Source organism: Mercenaria mercenaria, chromosome 17, assembly GCF_021730395.1.
Source record: "Mercenaria mercenaria strain notata chromosome 17, MADL_Memer_1, whole genome shotgun sequence".
Taxonomy (NCBI): Eukaryota; Metazoa; Mollusca; class Bivalvia; order Venerida; family Veneridae; genus Mercenaria; species Mercenaria mercenaria.
Window position 1 is genome coordinate 69,803,969 of NC_069377.1, and position 22,031 is coordinate 69,825,999.

The 22,031-nt window shown below is 37.8% G+C and overlaps 1 protein-coding gene across 1 annotated transcript in view; it reads right to left on the bottom strand.

Annotated features, from left to right (window-relative positions):
• Nucleotides 1–10,655: 10,655 nt before the first annotated feature.
• LOC123536994 (PHD finger protein 21A-like) overlaps nt 10,656–22,031 on the bottom strand; it is a 40,888-nt gene continuing 29,512 nt past the window's right edge. The window contains exons 8-11 of the mRNA XM_053528550.1: nt 18,876–18,952; nt 12,931–12,991; nt 11,271–11,389; nt 10,656–10,832 (exon numbers count right to left, since the gene is read on the bottom strand). Of these exons, the coding sequence (XP_053384525.1) occupies nt 10,671–10,832; nt 11,271–11,389; nt 12,931–12,991; nt 18,876–18,952 (419 nt within the window). The 3' untranslated portion in view covers nt 10,656–10,670. The remainder of the gene's footprint in view (nt 10,833–11,270; nt 11,390–12,930; nt 12,992–18,875; nt 18,953–22,031) is intronic.

Here is a 22,031-nt window from a genome sequence, read left to right on the forward strand (position 1 = left end):
CCTGGACCATTTTTTTGCCCCCATTCCCCAATTTAAAACTTGCCTAAAGTTCCACAACTTCCGACCAAGTTTCATTAAGATTGGCATAAGGGGTTTTTAACAGTGTTAACACTTTTCCCTTGTTTTTTACCGGGTCACCTATTTTTGGCCCCCAACGCCCCCAGATTAAAGCTGACCAAAAATTCAAAAGTTTAACATTCTGCCAATTTCATAAAAATAAAATCAAAAATGTGGCAATTTAAAGAAGACAGCAAAAGGGGCCCTCTCAGTGTTCAAGCTTTTTCCTTTGATTGCCCTGGGCCCCTTTTTGCCCCCAGGACCCAAACAAATTTCCCCCCATGATTTTATTGAGGGAAACATTCTGCCAAAGTTTCTTTAAAACCCGGGGCCCAAAACTTTTTACCTAAAGTTTTTAAACAAGCTTTTTTTTTTGGTTTTGACCGGGTGCCTAGTTTTTGAACCCAAGACCCAATATCGAAACTCGTCCAAGGGAAACCCTTCTGCCAAGTTTCATTAAGTTTGGGGCCAAAATTGTACCTCTGGTTTTAAACAGTAAAATTTGAAGCGGCGACGCCAGGGCGACCCCCAAAAACTCACCTTTGGCACTTTGGCCAGGGTAGCTAAAAACACCAAGACAAATTTCCGGCCTCACTTTCATCTTTTCCCTATCGAAAAATTTATTGTTCCCCCTTTTCCAAAAAATTTTATTTGGGAAAAAAATGCCCATTTTTTTTTCGGAATTCTTTCTTTACTAAAGATACAAATTTTTTTAAAAAAACCGTTTTTCACTGGACATTTCTTCCCTTACAAAAAATTTTTATTTCAACTAGGTTCCCCCAAAAATCTTAAACACGCAAAAAAAGCAGAAAAAAAAATTACATTTAAAATTCAGTCGTGTGGAAAAAAATCCCGATTTAAAAAAGAAAAGCAGAAAAGGAAGTAGGCGACCCTGGAAAATTCCGTCAAAACAACATAAAAAACTTTATAAATACATAAATAGCTAACACATTGTTTTTTTACAAAAATTTAATAAAAAAAATAATAAAACGACAAACACAAAGGCCAGGCAACATTTATGGGGTCATAAAACAGAGTGTTTGAGTGGCCTTGACCTTTTTCCTGATTCTGAAAAATCAGGGATCTCTAGACTAAGGCAATTTTCCAACAGGGTACGGGCCCAAAAAAATTTTTCCGTTTGACAAAACCATTTTTTTCAAAAACCTGTGACCCTTTACCTTGACAATAAGAGACTTTCCCCGACCAGAGCAATCACCCTATGAAATTTGATGGGCCTTAAGGCCCAAAACTGCTCCAGACATAGACTGGAAATCATTTTGAGTTTCAAGGTCACTATGACCATTGGCAATTATTCTGAGAAGATAAAAAGCAGTAGGCACAAGCATTCTTCAGTTATGAAGCAGAAACTACAGTCAACATGACCTTAACCATAAACCTACTGACCTATAAAACATTAGAGGTCGTCTTAATGACTACAGGCTATCATCTGTGAAAGTTTGAACTCTGTAGACCAAACTGTCTCTTTAGTTATCCATGGGTTCATCAGACCTTCCCAAAAAAAATTTCAAGTCGTTTTCAGGGAGTTTTTCAGTAGTTTTCTCCATTTTCAAGACAAAATGGGCGCAATGTACAGTTGTGAGATTGAAATAAACCATTTATATCCAATTAGGACAAATTAAACAATGTAACACAAGATTTACTTTCAACGCATCGAGGATAAATTCCAGTGTGAAAATTACTTGAAAGAGCATATAAAACTGTGTAAAGTTTACGTACCGTTACCGTCACATCGTGACTCTTGTGGCAGCTCTAATTTTGTTAACGTTGGGGTTTTTTTTGTTGTTTTTAGTTTATTTTGGTTCCGTTTAAAATGTTTGTCATTTTACTGCACTGGATGAATTTAAGGACCTATTTGCCATCTTTTGTATGTTGTTTTCCTAATTCAAGTAGTTTTCAAAAAGTTTCGACTGTTACAAAATTCAGGTAGTTTTTCAAGAGGTAGGCATCAAATTCAAGGACTTTTCATGGCCTGTGCGAACCATGTTATAGAGTTCAAATCATTTCCAATCTAAAGATTATTGTGACCTTGACCTTTGCCCTATTGATCCACAAAAACAATAGGGTTCATCTATTGACCACAGCTAATCTTCCTATTTGGTTTAATGACTTTAGGCCCAAGCATTCTCTAGTTACTGATCAGAAACCAAATGATAACCAAACAAGAGGGCCATGATGGCCCTATATCGCTCACCTGAGTACCATTGCTTTAACCAAAAACAAAAACAAAAAATTCTTACAAGGTACAGATATGTCAAAATACACCTAAAATTTAGAGGTACCATCCATGTTTTAGAACAGTGGTCTCAGTTTTCCCTACGGCCAATAATTAAAAAAGTAAGATGGAGCTTATTTATGGTAACTAAAAGGAAAGAAATAAAAAAAATATGTAAGCAACAAAAGAAGGATCTGCCAACAAAAAACAAGAAGCACTGCATGCAAACGCAATTGCGAGCAATATTCACATTAAAACAAGTTCATATGACCTTGACCCTAAGTGTGACCCTGACATTGAATTTAGCCATCCGAAACATGCGCTCTGCTCATCCTTTCAATGAACGTGAACATTTGTCCCCCCCCACCCCCCCCCCCCCACTTGTCAGGTTTCTACTGAAAATCCATCAGGGGTGTGTTTACAAGAGTTACAGGCGGAAGGGAATGGCTAACCAACACACCAGACAGACGGGACACTGTCGATAAATAATACGTCCCTGTGGGCGTATAAAAAAAAGAATCGAGATCTTATGGTTGATGATACAAGTTGTGTGCAAGTTCGGTTAAAAAAATGAAATCATAATGAAGCTGCTATTGTTGTGACAAGGTCAAAAAAATAGCCAATTTCTGCCCTTTCAGAGGCCCTAACTTCTGGAAAACCATTATGGGATCTGGCGGGTTCAAGAAAGGATAGAGATCTTTTCGTGACACAAGTTATGTGGGGTTGATTAATTTCAAATCATAAATGAAGCTGCTATTGTGCAGACAAGGTCAAAATAGCTAATTCCGGCCCTATCCAGGTGCCTTAAACTTCTGGAACCATAATGGAATCTTGCCCAGTTCCTAAAGGAACCAAGTCTTATCGTGAACAGTTGTGTGCAAGTTTAGTAAAAATCAAATCATAAATAAAGTGCTATTGTGAAGACAAGGTCAAAAAATAGCTTAATTTGGGCCTTTCAGGGGCCATACTCTGGGAACCATTAGGGATCTGGGCCAGTTCCAGAAAGGAACAAGATCCTTAGTGATACACGTTGTATGCAAGTTTGGTAAAAATCAAATCATAAACAAGAGCTCGTCGAATCACGGGAAATGCCCCCCTTGATGCATTAGTAATTGCACATGGAACAGAAATTATATGCACCTGTAACTAGTATATGTAACCAGGCGACCCACAGGGGCGGAGCCATATTTGACCCTTGGGTATAATTTGAATAATCTTAGTAGAGGATCACAAGATGATGTCATTTACAAAAATATCAAAGCCCTAGGCCCCTGTGGTCTTTGGACCAAGAGGTTTTTCAAAGCTTTTTTCCTATTAAGGCTATATTAAACCATGTGACCTAGGGTGTGGGGCCATAATTTGACCCTAGGAAATAACTGAACAATCTTGGTAGAGACCACTAGATTTTGCTACATACCAATATCAAAGCCTTGGCCCTATGGTTTTGGACAAGAAGGATCAGAACACCATTTAAAAATGTTCCTGCCAATGTTGCCCATGACCTTTGAACTAAATGAATCAAAATCAATAGGGGTCACCTGCAGTAATGACCACCTCCTATCACTTTCGTGATCCTAGGCTAAGCGTTTTTGAGTTATCATCACGAAAACTGTTTTACTGTTCAGGGTCCTGTGACCTTGACCTTTAACATAACAGACCTCAAAATCAATAGGAGTATCTGTGGTCATGGCCAACCTAACTATCAATTTCCTGCCACGCTAGGCCCAGCGTTCTTGAGTTATTGCTGGAAACCTATTTTACCTTGTTCTGGTCACTGTGACCTTGACCTTTGGACATTTACTGACCTCAAAATCAATAGGGGTCACCTGTGGCCTCATGCCAAACCTCCCTACTCACTTTACTGTTGATCCTAGGCCTTAAGTCTTCTTGAGTTATCATCCGGAAAACTGGTTTTACTGTTAGGGTCACTGTGACCTTGACTTTAACCATACGGACCTCAAAATCTGTTGGTTCATCATGTTGGTCATGACCAACCCTCCCTATTCAAACTTTCATGATCCCTAGGCCAAAGTGTTCTTGTGTTATCATCGGCAACCGTTTTTCTATTTCAGGTTCACTGTGACCTTGACCTTTTGACATACAGACTAAAATCAATAGGGGTCATCTACTGGTGATGACCAACCTCCCTATCAAACTTTCATGATCCTAGCCCAAAGCGTTCTTGAGTACCATCCTGGAAACAGATAGGTCTACATTCGACCCGGACCGACCGACCGACATTGACAACAAATACCCCTCCTTTTTCAAAGGGGGGCATATAAAGTGCTATTGTGCTGACAAGCGCAAATAGCTAAATTTTGGCCCCTTTCAGGGGCCATACTCTGGAACTCATATGGGATCTGGCCACCCCGTTCACGAAAGGAACCCAAGATTTTATGGTGATACAATTTGAGGTGCAAGTTTGTTAAAACAAGTGAATGAAAGTATTGCCATGCAATAAATGTCCCTACGGGAAGGCACCTAATTTTCTCTACTGCAGTATAACATAATGAACTGATCATCTGTCAAAGATGTATGTACTATTACATACACCCAATATGTTTACAAAAACATGGATTAAATTCTGCATATATAAAAACCTACAGTTGTTTTCATATGGAATTTTTTGGCCAATTATAAAAAAGTTATCACAGTTATTTATAGTAACAACAAAGGGAAATTAATCCGGAAAAAAAAAAAAAAAAAATAATTCTATAAAATATAAGTCCACAAAAAACTTCTTTACCAGGTAGGGATAGGTCAAAATACACCTAAAAATTGGATTGTAACATGCATGCTGTACCAAGAAAAGAAAAGTGGTCTCGATTTTTCCCTACAGCCCGTAATAAAATAATGTTACAATATATTATTTATAGTAACAACAAAGGGAGGTAATTCTAAAAAACCATTGCTGCCCATGGTGGTGAAACATTTGTGCCAAGTTACATCAAAATGCCTCCATGCATGGAAGAAGAAATCACGGGACAAAGTCATTCTTGAATTTGACATTTGATCTCCAAGTGTGACCTTGACCTTTAAACTAGGGTTCTGGGTGTTGCGCATGACATGTCGTCTCATCATGGGGATTGCGCCAAGTAATATTAAAATCCCTTCATGAATGGCAGTCAAGAGTTCTGGGACGGAACAGGAACAAAAGTCCATGTTGTCCCTTTGTCACCAATTGTGACGTGACCTCTTATGGCAAGGGGTCCGGGAGTTGTGCATTAACATGTAGTCTCATCATGGGGAACATTGGTGCCACGTGATATTAAAACCCTTGTGAAATGACAGTGTTTGGACAGGACACGAATAAACAGACCCTGTTCATGGCCATGTTAACATTTGATGCCAAGTGTGACCTTGACCCTTTGGAGCTTGGGTGTCTGAAAGGCTGTGCATGACCATCTTCTGATTATGAGGTTCATTTGTGCCAAAGTAATATTAAAAATTACTTGTGGATGGCAGAGTTTGTGGATTGGACAGGGAAAAAAAAAAAAAATATACAAAAGCCTGTGACCTTTGACCGCCAATTGTGACTTGACCTTTGAGCTAGAGGTCTGGGTTTTGCGATGCAGTCGTCCCATCATGGGAACTTTGTGCCAAGTATATGAAAATCCCTTCTCATGGTTCATACAAAAATTCTCTTAACCAAAATTCAAGACTTTTCAAGGACTGTACAAGGTTTATAATTTTGTTATTTCAAGGAGTTTTTTTTAAATCGTCCCAGTTCTAATTATACAATTAGGACAATGTATTTCATGAACACGATAACTATGTATTAGTTTTCTAACTTTTAATAGTTCCATTATTTGACTAGAAAACTCAGCACCGACGAGAAAAACAGTTCATTTCTTAAACAAGGCCCCTCCACATACAGTTACACACACCAAATGAATTATTGTCACCACTGATAAACAAGAGCTGTCGGGAGGACAGCAACGACGGACTATTCAACAGCTTGTCGGGACTGAATGTATACTTAAGTCGAAAAAAAGGGGCATATTTTAAAAAAGCAAAATTAGTTATGGATCTTGCATAGTGTTATCAGTTCATGACAGTGGACCAAAGTGTGTTAAGTTTTTCAATCCATTCCCATTAGTGGGTACTGAGATACCAGCTTACATATAAGAATTTAACCCAAAACTCCTACGTTTAATAAGGGGCATAATTTTGTAAAATGCAAAGTTGAGTTATTGCACTGCAAGTCATATCTGACAGTGAACGAGTGTGGAAGTTTCATTCCTTTCCCTTGGTTGGATACTGTGATACCAGCTTACATACAAAACCTTAACCAAAAAATTCTAAGTCGATATAAGGGGCAAATTTTGTAATAAAAACAAAATAGAGTTATGAAAACCTGCTTTGTGTGTCAGATTTATGACATGTGAAACAGTGTGTGAAGTTTCAATCCATTCCATTAGTGAGTACTGTGATACCAGCTTACATACAAAACTTAACCAAAAAAATTCCTAAGTTCGAACATGTGCACGCTTGCGGGTCGCTGACGCTATCTGATTTTTTTTGTATAATAGAATATTGTCCTTCCCATGATTTTCTAGTCTAAAAAGGGCCATCACTCTTGCAAAAAGCCAGGATCAGAGTTATGTTTCTTGATGTACAGTGTTCCACTTATGTGGTGAAAAAACTGTTGCAAGTTTTAAGCAATAGCTTTGAGAGGGTTATGAGAAAAAGTGACACTTAAACATACTATTCAAACCAAGAAAATGAGTTTTTTCTAAGTCCCAACACCGGCAATAATTATTGCAAAAAGCAGGATGGAGTTATGTTGCTTGCTGTACAGGGTCAGCTTATGATGGTGAACAAGAGTTGCAAGTTTTAAAGCAATAGCTTCGATAGTTTAAGAGAAAAAGTTGACCTAAACATAAAACTTAACCAAGAAATCTGATATTTTCTAAGTCCAAAAGGGGCCATAAATCTTGCAAAAAGCAGGATGGAGTTATGTTTCTTGCTGTACAGGGTCAGCTTATGATGGTGAACAAGTGTTGCAAGTTTTAAAGGAATAGCTTTGATAGTTTAGGATAAAAGCTGACCTAAACATAAAACTTAACCAAGAAAACTGATTTTCTAAGTCCAAAAGGGGCAATAATTCTTGCAAAAAGCAGGATGGAGTTATGTTTCTTGATGTACAGGGTCTGCTTATGATGGTGAACAAGTATTCCAAGTTTCAAAGCAATAGCTTTGATAGTTTAGGAGAAAAGTTGACCTAAACATAAAACTTAACCAAGAAATCTGATATTTTCTAAGTACAAAAGGGGCCATAAATCTTGCAAAAAGCAAGATGGAGTTATGTTTCTTGCTATACAGGGTCAGCTTATGATGGTGAACAAGTATTCCAAGTTTCAAAGCAATAGCTTTGATAGTTTAGGAGAAAAGCTGACCTAAACATAAAACTTAACCAGGCAACGCCGACGCAGACGCCGACGCCGACGCCGACAACCGCTCAAGTGATGACAATAAATCATCATTTTTTTTCAAAAAATCAGATGAGCTAAAAAGGGGCATAATTTTGTAAAAAAGCAAAATAGAGTTATGGAACCTGTGCAATGTAAGTCAGTTTATCACAGTGAATAAGTGTGTGAAGTTTCAATCCATTCCCACAAGTGGTTACTGAGATACCAGCTTACATACAAAACCTTAACCAAAAATTTCTAAGTCAAAAAAGGGGCATAATTTTGTAAAAAAGCAAAACAGAGTTATGGAACCTGTGCAATGTAAGTCAGTTTATCACAGTGAATAAGTGTGTGAAGTTTCAATCCATTCCCACAAGTGGTTGCTGAGATACCAGCTTACATACAAAAACTTAACCAAATCGGGACGCGGACGCGGACGCGGACGCATGGGCGAGTCCAATAGCTCTACTATTCTATGAATAGTCGAGCTAAAAATTAATGTCAATTTATGTCAATCCTTAACCAATCCCCAAATACAGACATTTTAGATTTAGATTTTAGAGTATCTAACTGTTACCACTAATAAAATGGCAGGCCATGTCAACCCCTAAGTAATCCTTACATACAGATATATCTATAGACTTTGTATATACGTGGTGGACGGATAGCTCAGTGGTTTGCACACTGGCCTTCCTGAGGTCGGGGGTTCGATCCCCGACAGCTACTCGGGAATTTTCAGAAACGCTTTTCAGTGTTTCCCACTCAACTAGAGGTGTACTGGTCAGGAACCCAGGCAATCCTTGCGTGTATCAGTGCTATACACTGGGCACGTTAAAGAACCAGGCTGTTTATTCGCAACGAGCTAGGCTAAGTTAGCCGGACAAGCCTGTATCTGATTTCTGATCTCTCTGTCTGGGTGCTTTGTCTCACTCTGTCCCTCTGGTCAGATCGCTCTGTGTCTGTACTAGTAGAGGATCAAATATGCGCCCTGTGTGGCTGCATTTGAACTATGTAATGCGCCTTTGAACGTGAAATTGATCATGAAAAGGGCGCTTTATAAATCTGGTATAATAATAATAATAATAATATAATGTTTTGATGTGACACCACAGCTAAAAGATCCGATGTTTTGGCAACTGAACTATCAGGAAACATGGCCCTGAACAGTTTATCAATATCCTTATTGGAATTATGAGTGATGATTGCAGATTGTTTGTAGTGTCCACAAAATCTCAGCTTTTTGTGTGTCTGACTTTACAATATACTGACTAATCCTTGTTGGCCCTTGGGGTCTATTAACAGTTTCTGAAGTAGGTGGGGGTGGGATAGTCATACCAGTGACAGTTCCATCAGTTTCAAGAGTGGATGGGGGAGGTGGAGTTGAATTATTGTTGATATCCGGGCTACTGCCAGCTCTTTACATTGAAAGCTCCTTCCTGTCGAATGAATGCCACCCCACACGATGCCAATGACGATCTCTCTTCTTCGTTTTTCCTATGCTTTGCACTCTTAGCATGTGACGTTACTGCACTTACACCCATGTGCGTCAAGTCAATATCTTTCATGCATAGCGTGCACCGGGCTTTGTGTGGGTTATTTGTGAATTTAACCCACTGATACTTTCCTACCCACTTGTGCTGGAACGAACACTTCTTCCCAATTTTCCCCATTTCTACAAAACTATGGACACTACCATTTTCACAATTTCTAGTGAGTCATACACAAACGTTTAGTATAAAACCCGTACGGTACCGGATACACGCTCTCGTACCGGCGACCTTTCGTACTCCTACACAAGCGTATTTTAAATTTGCCGAAAAAACTTTTTCATTCATTTTTACACCGATAACATACGATTTTGACACCAGACAGAAACTGTTAATGGATTTTCAAGGCTGTTTGCCTAAATTTAAGGACTTTCAGTCAAATTCAACTACCCTTTTTGCATTTTTGCAAGGCAACACTAAATTCAAGTACTTTTCAAGGTTGCAACCAAATTCAAGGACTTTTCAAGGCCTGTGCGAACCTTGTTCATGGATGGCAGAGTTATGGACCAGACAGGAAAAAAGCTCCGTTGAACTTTGACCTCCAACTGTGACCTTGACCTCTAAGCTAGGGGTCTGGGTTTTGCGCATGACATATCGTCTCATCATCGGGAACATTTGTGCCAAGTAATATTAAAATCCCTTCATGGATGGCAGAGTTATGGACCGGACAGGAAAAAAGCCCTGTTGACCTTTGACCCCCAATTGTGACCTTGACCTTTGAGCTAGGGGTCTGTATTTTGCGCATGACAAGTTGTCTTATCATGGGGAACATTTGTGCCAAGTAATATTAAAATCCCTTCATGAATGACAGAGTTATGGACTGGACATGAATTTGCGGACGGACGGACGGAATGACAGAATGACGGACGGAAAAGTGCATTCCTATAGTCCCCGATTTTCAACCAGTAGGGAACTAATAAAATCATAAATGAAACCACTATCGTGCAGACAAAGTTTCAAAGCCATATGTCAAACAGTTTAACAAAACGTGGACTTGTACGAAAACTAAGTCCAAAAGGGGCCATAATTTAGCCAAAATAATTGACAGAGTTATGTACTCCTGCCTACAGACAGACTGTTATAATAAACAAGTGATTTAAACACGCCATATGTCAAACACTTTACACAAAATATGCACTGGTACGAAAAACTTAACCATGCTTTGTAAGTTAAAAGGGGCCATAATTCAGACAAAATCCTTGATGGAGTTAAGTAATCTTACCTAAAACTGGACATGGTGATGGTACACAATATTTTTGAAAGTTTCAAAGCTATATGCCAAAAGGTTTGGTCAAAATTTGGACTGGTACAAAAAACTTAACCAAGGTGTGATGCCGACACCGATGCCCTGGTAAGATAGCTCTCCTTATTCTTCAAACAGTCGAGCTAGAAATGTACTTAACTTTCTGCTAAATACTTTTATCAACATAAAAGATTTACCTGACATTTTGGACAACACCACTGTCCAGCGGGTAATGTATATAATGGTGGGTTCAAACACTGGAGGTGATAAACATTTCTACATGTATCACAGTTCAACAACTGACCTCCAAGCTGACAAATATGACATAGGTTTTCTTCCGGCTGAAGGAAAATTAAACCATTGATACTAAAAAAAAACAACAATCAGTATTTTTATGTCTGAATTATTAACCTTTACTTAATATACAAATTAAAATCAATTGTATAGATTTAGATGGTAAAAGCCTCTTTTTTCATATCTAGATCTTTACAGCAAACTCCAATTATAACAAACCTCGCATTTTACAACACAACAGATTTACCAAAAAGCATAACCCTCATATTCCTATACTGGCGCTCTCTTCTCACTTCAACATCAAACTGAACCAGGAAACACATTTTAAATGATATCTAGGAGTAATTCTGTAAGAGTATGCCCTGATAATATGACTTTACTACTGACTGCAACATAATTCAAAAGTAGAAAATAATTTTCATGTCTTTCACATGCAAAAAGAACATTTCATATAAAAGAAATTATATCTAAAACTGAAAACTGACCATATTTTCTTTGGTGTTATGCAGCGTGTTGTTTCCAGACCTCTGTTCTGGACTAGATGGTGTAGTAGGCCGACTGGTTGTGGGTGAGGTACATTCTGATTTAGCAGCTTGTGGTTTAGCTAGAATAAACACGTACAACAATATAATGTATTGTAAAACACTATATGATATATTGCAAAACACTTATATCATAAAACATAATTCGTAAAACACCATGTATGTATTTAGTGCTTCACTTTTAAAACAAAACACATTAAATCTGAATGTATTGTATAAGTTTTATCCTTCCTATGAAATTAAATACATATTTCATTGGCAAGGTTTTAATACGTTAATAATATTGAGTTCATGGAAATCCTTCAAGGGGTTTAGGAGATACAGAGCAGACACAAAATGGAAGGCTCAAACCTTTGACCTCGAGCTGTGACCTTAACCTTGAGCCGACATGGCTGACTCATGAGTTCTGCACATAATCTTGATGAGGTGATCCTTTGACCCAAGTTTCATGAGTTTAGGAGATACAGAGCAGACACAAAGTGGAAGGCTCAAACCTTTGACCTTAATTGTGACCTTGACCTTGAGTAAATATGGCTGAATCAAGAGTATTGCACATCGTCTTGATGAGGTGATCATTTGACCAAAGTTTCATGAAAATCCTTCAAGGGTTTAGGAGATACAGAGCGGACACAAAACGAAAATCCTTCAAGGGGTTTAAATCATATGGTGCGGACACAACTGTTACAGATGGACAGACAGAGACCATTCCTATAGCCCCCCACCACTCATGGCGGGGGATTAATAATTTTAAAGAAATAAGTAAATACAGTTCAAAGATATACCTAGAAATTTCGTAAATCTGCCAATTTGGTTTTTGTTGCTATGGAAACAAAATGACCGCCATTTTGATCAAATATTTAAATGCTCACAACTTTCTCATTTTAGGGGCCGATTTTGAATTTTTTTTCAGTTCTGTAAATGATTTTAAATAAGAAGGCCATGAAGGCCCTGTATTGCTCACCTGACCTATTGACCTAAAGATCATCAAGATAGTTTCATTAAGATATGGTCATAAATCGTCACCTCAACGCAACAAAGTCGTAACTTATTATAAATTTAATATAAGTTACGACTTTTTTGCGTTGAGGTGATGAAATGTGGCCTCTAGAGTGTTAACAAGCTTTTTCTTTGATTTGACCTGGTGACCTAGTTTTTGACCCCAGATGACCCAATATCAAACTCGTCCAAGATTTTTATGAGGGTAACATTCTGACCAAGTTTCATTAAGATTAGGCCAAAATTGTGACCTCTAGAGTGTAAACAGTCAAATTGTTGATGACGGACACAGGGCGATCACAAAAGCTCACCTTGAGCACTTTGTGCTCAGTTGAGCTAAAAATCCTAGCAGACAGAATTAATATAAGAACAGCACTTCCTTTTTCTTTAATAAAAATAATTATTATTATTATCATTTTACTATTATTATCAAGGATTTGCTTTTCCTTTTCCATCTTTCTCTTTATAATGTGGTTACATTTTAAAATAATGGTTTTATTTTGAATTTGTTTCTTCATAATGATGTAAAACTTCAAAATATTAAATGTCTCTTAAGAGTTCAACATACGACTTTATAAAGTTTGATATTTGAAACAACAGTACTCACGTTTAGTTTTCTTAGCACCAAAATAATCACTTGCCAAAAAATTTGTCAGCTTTGGTCTCCTCTGAAAAGTTTACATAAAACAAACCAATAGTTACAGTTTTAGAGTGATAATCCATGAACACAGAAGAAAAACTAACTTTTTTTTTTTTAAGTATATTTCGGCATTATCTAACTGCCTTCATCAGCCATGGTGTACTAATTTGCATCGATAGAAGGTCCCGTGACTGAAGGAGAGTGCTGTAAACTGGAGGTAACTCCAGCCCCTCGTCCCGGTTGAGCGATGGTCGCCTTTGTTTGATGTTAATAGCCTCTTTGACATGTCGTTTGATGTGATGGTCCTCAGATGTTATGACCTGTGTGTTCTCTGGTTCGAAACTAGAAAATGCTTTTGTAAAAAAGCGCATGTCTCCCCCAATGCAAAGTCCTATAGGCAAGAAGTCAATAGGGGTCAGGAGCGAAAGTCAAAGAGACACTGATGGTTGGCTGCAATAGGGATCATCTACTTGGCATGTCCAGTCATCCCGCTAAATTTCAACACTCTTGGCCTAGTGGTTCTCAAGTCACTGTTCAGGCTCCTGTGACCTTGACCTTTGATCAAGTGACCTCAAAATAAATAGGGGTCATCTACTCTGCATGTCCAATCATCCTATTAAGTTTCAACATTGCAGGTCAAGTGGTTCTCAAGTTATTTCCAAAAAATGATTTTACATGAACAGGCCACTGTGACCTTGACCTTTAACAGACTGTCCCCAAAATCAATAGGGGTCATCTACTCTGCATGTTCAATCATCCTATGAAGTTTCAACATTCTGGGTCAAGTGGTTCTCGAGTTATTAATCGAAACTGGTTATCAATGTTCAGGCCCCTGTGACCTTGACCTTTAACGGAGTGACCCCAAAAACAATAGGGGTCATTTACTCTGCATGAACAATCATCCTATGAAGTTTCAACATTCTGGGTCGAGAGGTTCTCAAGTTATTGATTGGAAATGGTTTTCCATGTTCAGGCCCCTGTGGCCTTGACCTTTAACAGAGTGACCCTAAAATCGTTAGGGGTCATCTACTCTGCATGACCAATCATCCTATGAAGTTTCATCATTCTGGGTCAAGTGGTTCTCAAGTTACTGACCGGAAATGGTTTTCAATGTTCAGGCCCCTGTGACCTTGACCTTTCAGAGTGACCCCAAAATCGTTAGGGGTCATCTACTCTGCATGACCAATCATCCTATGAAGTTTCATCATTCTGGGTCAAGTGGTTCTCAAGTTACTGACCGGAAATGGTTTTCAATGTTCAGGCCCCTGTGACCTTGACCTTTAATGGAGTGACCCCAAAATCGATAGGGGTCATCTACTCTTTATGACCAATCATCCTATGAAGTTTCATCATTCTGGGTCAAGTGGTTCTCTAGTTATTGATCAGAAATGGTTTTCCATGTTCAGGCCCCTGTGACCTTGACCTTTGATGGAGTGACCCCAAAATCAATACGGGTCATCTACTCTTCATGACCAATCATCCTATAAAGTTTCAACATTCTGGGTCAAGTGGTTCTCTAGTTATTGATCGGAAATGGTTTTCAATGTTCAGGCCCCCGTGTCCTTGAACTTTGACGGAGTGACCCCAAAATCAATAGGGGTCTCTACTCTTCATGACCAACAACCTATGAAGTTTCAATTCTAGGTCAAGTGGTTCTCTAGTTATTGATCGGAAATGGTTGTCAATGTTAGGCCGGACCTTGACTTTGACGGAGTGACCAAACAATAGGGGTCAGCTACTCTTCAGACCAATCATCCTATGAAGTTTCAAATTCTGGGTCAAGTGGTTCTCTAGTTATTGATCGGAAATGGTTTTCAATGTTCAGGCCCCCGTGTCCTTGAACTTTGACGGAGTGACACAATATGTCTCCTGGGGGAGACATAATAATGTCCAGTTTGCTGACAATGTTCATATATGGCCAAGCTGATCTAGCCATATGCTCTTTCATGCGAATGTCTAAAGCTCTTCCAGTTTCGCCCACAGTCTTGTTCACAGTTTTCACATTCTGAGTAGTATATAACACCACATTTTTTCATTTTGTCAGTTTTGTTTTTTACTTTGGTAAATTGGGATCTGATAGAATTGTACGGGCGATGATACATGTTGACTCCATGTTTTTTAAAGATTCTATGCAAGGTCTCCGAGGTACCAGTTATGTCAGGCATGCCGATGTTAGATGCTTTTTCTTTGCCTTTATTCTTGTTAGTGTCTTTTTGATGTTTGCTTTTCTTATGAATTGAGAACATCCACTCTGGATACCCATTAGCTCTCAAGGCTGTTCGAACATGTTCAACCTCTTCCTTTTTGTCTTGTTCATTTGTCACTAGTTTGTCGGCACGATGGAGAAGTGTTCTGACTACGGATCGCTTGTGTTCAAGATGGTGGTTGGAATTAAAGTTCAAGTATTGATCCGTATGCGTTGGTTTGCGGTAAACAGTTACTCTGGTGAATCCATAGTCCTCTATCGTACCTGAACCACAGCGAAGGCGGGTTCCTGGCTGTGTCAAGAGCCCCTTACTTGAGTGCTCCATGTAAAGATTGGCCACTATGGGGGACACAGGTGACCCCATTGCTGCCCACTGTTTTTGCTGGTAGTATTGGTCATTGTAAACAAAGTATGTACTGTTGAGACAAGTCTCAAGTAAATCACATATGACTCCTACTGACAATTCAGTTCTTGAATTTAAATCAGAGTCTTGTTCAAGTCTGCCCGGATGACTTCCATTGCTTGTTTCACTGGTATACTTGTGAACAATGTGGACACGTCGTAAGACACTAATTTCATTCCAGGTGGTACCTCGAGCCCTTTAATTTTCTGCACAAAATCTACACTGTTCACGATATGATGCTCTATGACCTTCTATCATTACGTGATGCAAATTAGTACACCATCGCTGATAAAGGCAGTGAGATACTGCTGAAATACACGGTAAAAAAAAGTTAGTTTTTATGTGTTCAAGGATTATTACTCTAAAATTGACAATCCAGAAGAAGAGATCAACATTCATTGTTGTAATAGTTACAGTCTTCTGCATTTAAATGCATTTAATTACATGTATATAACATGAGGGCCAAGATGGCCCTAGGTCGCTCACCTGTGTAACACATCATAACAGTGTAAACATGTTTTACCCAGTGATTTCATGGAGACAAATATTCTGACCAATTTTCATTAAGATTGGACCAAAACACGTGGTCTCTTGAGTGTAAACAAGCATTTTCTTTGATTTGACCTAGTGACCTAGTTTTTTACCCCACATGATTCAGATTCAAACTTGTCCAATATTTCATGAAAACAAACATTCTGACAAAGTTTCGGGAAGATTGGGACAAAAAAAATGGCCTCTAAAGTGTATACAAGCTTTTCCTATGATATGACCAAGTGACTTAGTTTTTGACCCACTTGACCCAGATTTGAAATCGTCCAAGACTTCATGATAACAAACATTCTGACCAAAATTTATGAAGATAGAATCAAAAATGTGCCCCCTAGGGTGTAAAAAAGCTTATTCTTTGATTTGACCTGGTGACCTTTTTTTTGACCCCACATGACCCAGATAAAAAATCATTCGATATTTCATGCAGACAAACATTCTGACCAAGTTTCATGCACATCAAGTGAACAAGAGTGTTAACAAGCTTTATCTTCGATTTGACTGGGTGACATAGTTTTTGACCCCATACGACCCAGTTTCAAACTTGGCCTAGGAATCATCAAGATAAACATTCTGACCAAGTTTCACAAAGATAGGGTCATAAATGTGGCCTCGAGTGTTAACAAGCTTTTCCTTTGATTTGACCCGATGACCTAGTTTCTGATCCTATATGACCCAGTTTCAAACTTGGCCTAGAAATCATCAAGATAAACATTCTGACCAAGTTTCATGAAGATAGGGTCATAAATGGGTCCTCTAGGTTGTTAACAAGCTTTTCCTTTGATTTGACCTGATGACCTAGTTTTTGACCCGACATGATCCAGTTTCGATCCAGGCCTAGAGATCATCAAGATAATCATTCTGTGCAAGTTTTATCAAATCAAAGCATTAATGAAACCTCTATATGGCTGAAAGGCCAAAACAGAAAATTTTACCCCTTTCAGGGGCAGTAACTCTAGAACCCATTATGGAATCTAGCCGGTTGTTGAAAGGAACCAAGATCTTATTATAACTTAAGTTGTGTGTAAGTGTGGTTAAAATCAAATATAAAATGTCACTTCTATTGTGTTCACAAGGTAAAAATTACCAAATTTTGGCTCTTTTAGGGGTCAATCAGGGGCCGCAACTCCGGAACCAATGATTGGATGCAACAAATTCATCATGGAATCCAAGATGTATTGTTGTTAAAGGTATTTTGCAAGTTTGTATCAAATCAAACCATAAATGAAGTCTCTACATGGCTGCAAAAGCCAAAATAGCCATAACTCTGAAACCCATGATGGGATCTGGCTAGTTTTCTAAAGGAACCAAGATATTATGCCAATACAAGTTATGTGCAAGTTTGATTAAAGTTGATTGCAAAATGTTGTTTCTATCGCATTCACAAGCCAAAAATAGCAAATTTTGGCCCTTTAAGGGGCCAGAACTCTGCAACCCATGATGGGATCTGGCCAGTTTTCGAAAGGAACCGAGATATTATGCCAATACAAGTTGTGTGCAAGTTTGATTAAAGTTGACTGCAAAATGTGGTCTCTATAGTGTTCACAAGCCAAAAACGGCAAATTTTGGCCCTTTAAGGGGCCAAAACTCTGGAACCCAAGATGGGATCTGGCCAATTTTCGAAAGGAAATAAGATATTATGCCAATACAAGTTGTGTGCAAGTCTGATTAAAGTTGATTGCAAAATGCAGGCTGTCTAGCATACCCTGACAAAAAATTAGGGCTAATTTTAGGGCAATTTGTACAAAAAAATAGGGCTAAAATTAGGAATTTGGTACAATTTTAAGGAAATTTTAGAGCTAAATTTAGGAATTTTCAAATTAAAATATGGACTTTAAAGACCATGTAATGTGCTTACCTTTATGTGATTGACATAAAAGTAACTAACAAAATTTAAAGGGCTTAGAGCGAAACTGGTCTATCTGCTTCTATTTCTATATACAGATAGACCAGTTTCGCTCTAAGCCCTCTAAATAGTCTTTATTTACAGAAAAGACGTCTACCACTGGTAAACTGCTTTGAACTGTGATAAACTGTTTTTTTCTGAATTAGAAGAACTTTCAAACAACATTTAAAACATTTTCTCTTTTTGATCATTGCAAAAAAGTTAAAAAAATTAGGAATTTTTTAAAAAAAATAGGGCCTTTTTAGGAATTTCCTTTGATTTTTTAAAAAAAATAGGAATTTTAGCCAAATTGAAAAAAAATAGGAAAAAGTAGGAATTTTAGGGACGCTAGACAGCCTGCAAAATGTGGTCTCTATCATGTTCACAAGCCAAAAATGGCAAATTTTGGCCCTTTAAGGGGCAATAACTCTAGAACTCATGATGGGATCTGGCTAGTTTTCGAAAGGAACCAAGATATTATGCCAATACAAGTTTTGTGCAAGTTTGATTAAAATTGCTTGCAAAATGTTGTCTCTATCGTGTTCAAAAGAAATTGTGGATGGAAAGACGACGGACAGATGTTTGCACAATTCAAGACTAAATCTATCAAACTCAGGTTTTACCACACCATCGGTCAGAATCAAACCCAAATTCATGTCTTCATACCATGGGGCAGAGTGGAACCCAAACTCAAGTCTTACTGCACCATGGTGCACAGTGAAAGCCAAACCTATGGGAAAGAGATAAACTAATGTATATCCACTAATTTAGCACATGCACTTCTATTGCTACAACTGTCAATCAGCTTAACTATTCTTATTACAACTGAAGTAGGCCCTATAGTAGCCTTAGACTGGTTTAGAAGTATTTACCTCAAGTTCAAAGCCATACGCAAAGTTTGGATTGTTTGTACTCTTCCTCTTTCTCTCAGACCGTTTTCCTGGAGTATCTGAAAAGTCACAAGTTTATTTTGTATAACAGTTAGCTGATAAAATAGAACTAATATTTACAGAGAGCTATACAGTAGAACCCATCTCACGACCACCCCGCTAAAACGGGAATCTTTTAAAGAACAGATTTTTTACTTCTTTGTTTAATGGTTGTCCCACCTGAAAATGTGACCACACTGTTATTACGTAATAAAACCACTTGTCTCACAATCAATTAGCATATTTATGTGTATTCTAACCTCGAAATTGCGACCACACAGCCGCACTTACCAAAACATACATGCCACCTCAGATAATCAGATTGCCACTGCATTAATTTGTTCTACATTTTGACACATGCTTTTACTACATTAGAGACGGTTTGCGGTAAATTACTGATTTTTGGCAGTTAGCGAATGAATGGTGGATAGATTTATTTGTTGATTGTTAATTGTAACACTAAGCATTTCATCTTCTAAAGGTAAAAGTAAAATTGTTTGCCACTGATTACATTTACTTTCCTATAAATCTTTCTGATTAAAAACTTCATAGGCTAAACATAACGAAAAGTTATTGCATTTACTATCAGTTTGCTTTTGAAGTTTGCTGTTATCCTCTGAAATGGAGAAACAAAAACGTAAAGAGCTAAATTTAAAAGAAAACTAGAAATGTGTCCATGGGACACAGATGCCCCCACTACATGACAAAGGACACAAATTTTTTCCTAGGTCAGGGGCCATAACTCCTACAATACTGAATGAATCCGGACGTGAAACCCCTGGTGCAAAACTGCAAACGCTGACCAACATTCCTTTAAACTTTGGTGACTCTAGGTCAAATACTTTTGGAGCTATGCGTGACACAACATTAAAATGACCAATTTTTAACTAAGTCAGGGGCCATAACTCCTACATGACTGAATGAATCCGGACGCGAAACCCCAGGTGCACAACTGCACATGCTGACCAACATTCCTGTAAACTTTGGTGACTCTAGGTCAAATACTTTTGGAGCTAAGTGCGACACAACATTAAAATGACCAATTTTTAACTAAGTCAGGAGTCAGGGGCCATAACTCCTACAAGACTGAATGAATCCAGATGCGAAACCCTAGGTGCACAACTGCACATGCTGACCAACATTCCTGTAAACTTTGGTGACTCTAGGTCAAATACTATTGGAGCTACGTGCGACACAACATTAAAATGACCAATTTTTTACTAAGTCAGGGGCCATAACTACTACACAACTGAATGAATCCAGACGCAAAACCCCAGGTGCACAACTACACATGCTGACCAACATTCCTGTAAAGTTTTGTGACTCTAGTTCAAATACCTTTGGAGCTAGGCGTGACACAACATTAAAATGACCAATTTTCACAGTCAGGGGCCATAACTCCTACACGACTGAATGAATCCAGACGCGAAACCCCAGGTGCATAACTACACATGCTGACCAACACTCCTGTAAAGTTTTTGGACTCTACGTCAAATACTTTTGGAGCTACGTGCGACACAACATTCTTGGAAGGACGGACGGACGGAGGACAGACGGACGGACAAGGGCAAATCTATATGCAAGCAATGGCAAAAGATTTGAATAAAATAATATTTTGTCACACAATGTCTGAATTAAAATTTATAAATAAAAACTAAAATATTTTTATTAAATTTTCAGGATTTAAAACACATAAATGACACAGGATTCCTATATACATGTACATCGCACATTTTAGACCTTACGTGTGTGTTGGATGACTTCCCCCTCTATTAAGGCCACTTTTTGAAAGAACCGTTGGTGGTCTTATTACCAGGGTTCTACTGTACACATAATGTTATTACCAAGCCTGTAACTACAAAACATAGAGTCATGTCAGATATTTCCTTACAGGTCATATTTGAAACTGAAATTTTATGTATTATGTATTTTATATTTGATGTAAGCAATGTCAAGCTACCAAAGCAGCATTTCATATTTTAAGAAACAAAGTGTGCCAAAATGATTCTGTTGTTGAAAAAAGTTGTTGTTGTGAGTTCAAATTCAGTTCTAACACAACATCAACAGTTACTATTTACATTCGCAGCAAAAACTGCCTGTTCTGTCTCATATTCATTTTCAGAGTATGATTATGCCCTTACACGCTATGACCGATTTACTGTGACATACAAATAAATCATTTTATTGCACAATTGTAACACAATGATAACTCGCAGGTCAGTTTTTAGTTAATTAATCATTGTGTTTATTTTATCTGTTATTGATTTTGGTAGATAATCCTGATAATTCTTACAAATGATACGCATTCTGTTTACATGCGTAGGTCATTGTTGGTATTTACTACTCAAGCAAATTTCGTAACATCGGAGTGTTTTATCCATTAAGTTTTGGCCTAAATGACTTTGTTTACTATTATTACCGATCAGATATTGCGAAATTCTCAAAAGAAATTGATTTGGTCAGCCTTAATTACTTTATTTTTGTTTTCAATGGAATTTTCATTAATTGGCCAGAAATGTTAATTACTTTGTTTACCTGTTCAGCATATTGTTGTTTACAATTTATACAAAATGAATCAACGTTGAATGTTTTATCTATTAGATTTGACCCTAATTATTTTGTCTGTTTCGGTAACAGTCATTTATTTACGAAAATACACAATGGTGATTGATTCTACATCTGTTGCTTACTATCATATGAGTACGTAATGGACCTTTTGACTGACATGTTTTTGAAATTGCTTCGAATATTTTGAAATACTTGTAAATATGTTATTGCATTGTAGTTCGTGAAAAAGGTATAAATACTCAGAGAATTAAGAGAAGATAAAAGAATGGGGAGAGGAGGACTGAGTCAAGAAGAGAGGACTCAGTTAAGAAGAGAGAGACAGAATCAGGAAGTTAGAAATGTTTTACAACAAGAGGACCATGAGTACCATTGCTCAAAATGATATGATCAAGTTTTGACATAGAACACATAGGCATACACATTTTAACAAGATTTGAACAAATTTTGTAAAGGTCCTATCAATGGCAATGCTACCTGTCAAATATCTAAGATCTAGGCCTTCTGGTTTATTTTTTGAAAATTTTTGAAGAT